This window comes from Egretta garzetta, unplaced genomic scaffold (assembly GCF_000687185.1).
Source record: "Egretta garzetta isolate BGI_Z169 unplaced genomic scaffold, ASM68718v1 scaffold246, whole genome shotgun sequence".
NCBI lineage: Eukaryota > Metazoa > Chordata > Aves > Pelecaniformes > Ardeidae > Egretta > Egretta garzetta.
This window is the reverse complement of record NW_009259976.1, coordinates 14,538-16,252: the sequence shown is the minus strand read 5'-3', so window position 1 is coordinate 16,252 and position 1,715 is coordinate 14,538. Positions and strand designations below refer to the sequence as shown.

Sequence of the window (1,715 nt, the reverse complement as noted above, 5' to 3'; positions counted from 1 at the left end):
CCTGACGGTGGCTGCCATCTTCCGGGGCCGCATGTCCATGAAGGAGGTGGACGAGCAGATGCTCAACGTGCAGAACAAGAACAGCAGCTACTTTGTGGAGTGGATCCCCAACAACGTGAAGACGGCTGTCTGCGACATCCCCCCGCGCGGCCTCAAGATGTCCGCCACCTTCATTGGCAACAGCACGGCTATTCAGGAGCTCTTCAAGAGGATCTCGGAGCAGTTCACGGCCATGTTCCGCCGCAAGGCTTTCTTGCACTGGTACACCGGCGAGGGCATGGATGAAATGGAGTTCACGGAGGCTGAGAGCAACATGAATGACCTGGTCTCTGAATACCAGCAATACCAGGATGCCACTGCTGACGAGCAGGGGGAATTTGAAGAGGAAGGAGAGGAGGATGAGGCGTAAAGTTGGAATGGGTAGGAGTTAAGTATAGTCTGAGCAGGCAAGTGTTCATTGAGAGGAGGAATCTGTGCAGTTGTGCTGAAGCATGCATTTTTTTAATTTGGTGCTCTCCACTGTTGCTTCTGTCAGCAGTTTTTTGTATCCTTGACTGTCCAATGTAACAGTAGTTGCAAAAATACTTCAGAGTCTTCTGTTGAAATGGTTAACTTCTCAAACATAAAGGCTTTTTGTGTCCTAAACTGTCTCCTCTGCCTTATTTCTCTCTAGATTTAAGAAAATAACTCTTTAGTTTTCTGTAACTTCACTTCTCTGTTTAATCCTTAACCTCAGTGAAAGGTTTAACTCAATAAAACAAGATTTCTCCTGCTATGAATTTGACAGCATGAGTAAACTGCAGTTGCTCAGCTTAAAATGGTAGCTGACTTATGGGGTCTGGGTGTTTGCTGTTAGACACTCCTGTGTCCAACAGCTTCATCTATTGTTGGGGAGAAAGCTGCCTTAACTAGTAGAAACAAGACACTGCACTTGAGAATCCTGCAGCTCCTATTTATGGACATACACGGTAGTGGGGTCAGGGGGAAGGTATTGAATTCCACATTACAAGCTGTCAAAAATGATCTGACTGGATAGCTGCAGGCTTGCCCACTGCTGCCCAGTAGCTCTTATTTAGCATGTTCTGGGGCCTATAGTGCATGCATATGGGTGGCTGCCTGTGGTCTGACTTGGTCCTGAGCTGTCCTGTCTCCCCCAACCCTCCTCTCTAAATATGAGAAGTCCATGCAGAGAAGCATGGGTCTGTACTAGCAGACAACTTGAACTTGATTGAGAATGTGAACTTTCTCTTCAGGCATAAAATTCTTGAGTGTTTCCCAAAAATGGCCACTAAGCTGCCCTTAACTGTGAAGGGGCTGACTCTTCAGGGGGATCAATTACCTTTAGGAGATAAGAGGTGATGGGCAGTTTTCTAGGTAAGGTGGCTCACAAGGCTGCCCAGTGTATACGCACAACCTTGGAGCAGTTGGTAGGTACCCTGACTCCCACATCCAAGTTATGCCTCTCCACGGCTGCTGCTGTTTGTTGCTCTTGGTCCCTGCAGCAAGAAATGGACTTCTACGCAGGTGGGCGAGAGCAGGGTGGTGGCACCACCCTGATGTTCATCTTTGTGAAGGTAAGTGTGGCTTCCTTACAGTGGTGATGGGGGGGATTTGTGTTGCTGTATGCTTAAAGGATGCAAGAATCTGCAGTGAGTCTACGATGCAGTAGTCGGAAGGCCTATGAGACTCCACGTGTTCCTATAAAACATGAATAA

The 1,715-nt window shown here is 47.8% G+C and overlaps 1 protein-coding gene across 1 annotated transcript in view; it reads left to right on the top strand.

Annotated features, from left to right (window-relative positions):
- LOC104127695 (tubulin beta-2 chain) overlaps positions 1-616 on the top strand; it is a 1,279-nt gene extending 663 nt beyond the window's left edge. The window contains 1 exon segment of the mRNA XM_035895899.1: positions 1-616. This exon segment is cut by the window's left edge and continues 172 nt beyond it. Within this exon segment, the coding sequence (XP_035751792.1) occupies positions 1-409 (409 nt within the window). The 3' untranslated portion in view covers positions 410-616.
- The last annotated feature ends 1,099 nt before the right edge of the window (positions 617-1,715 follow it).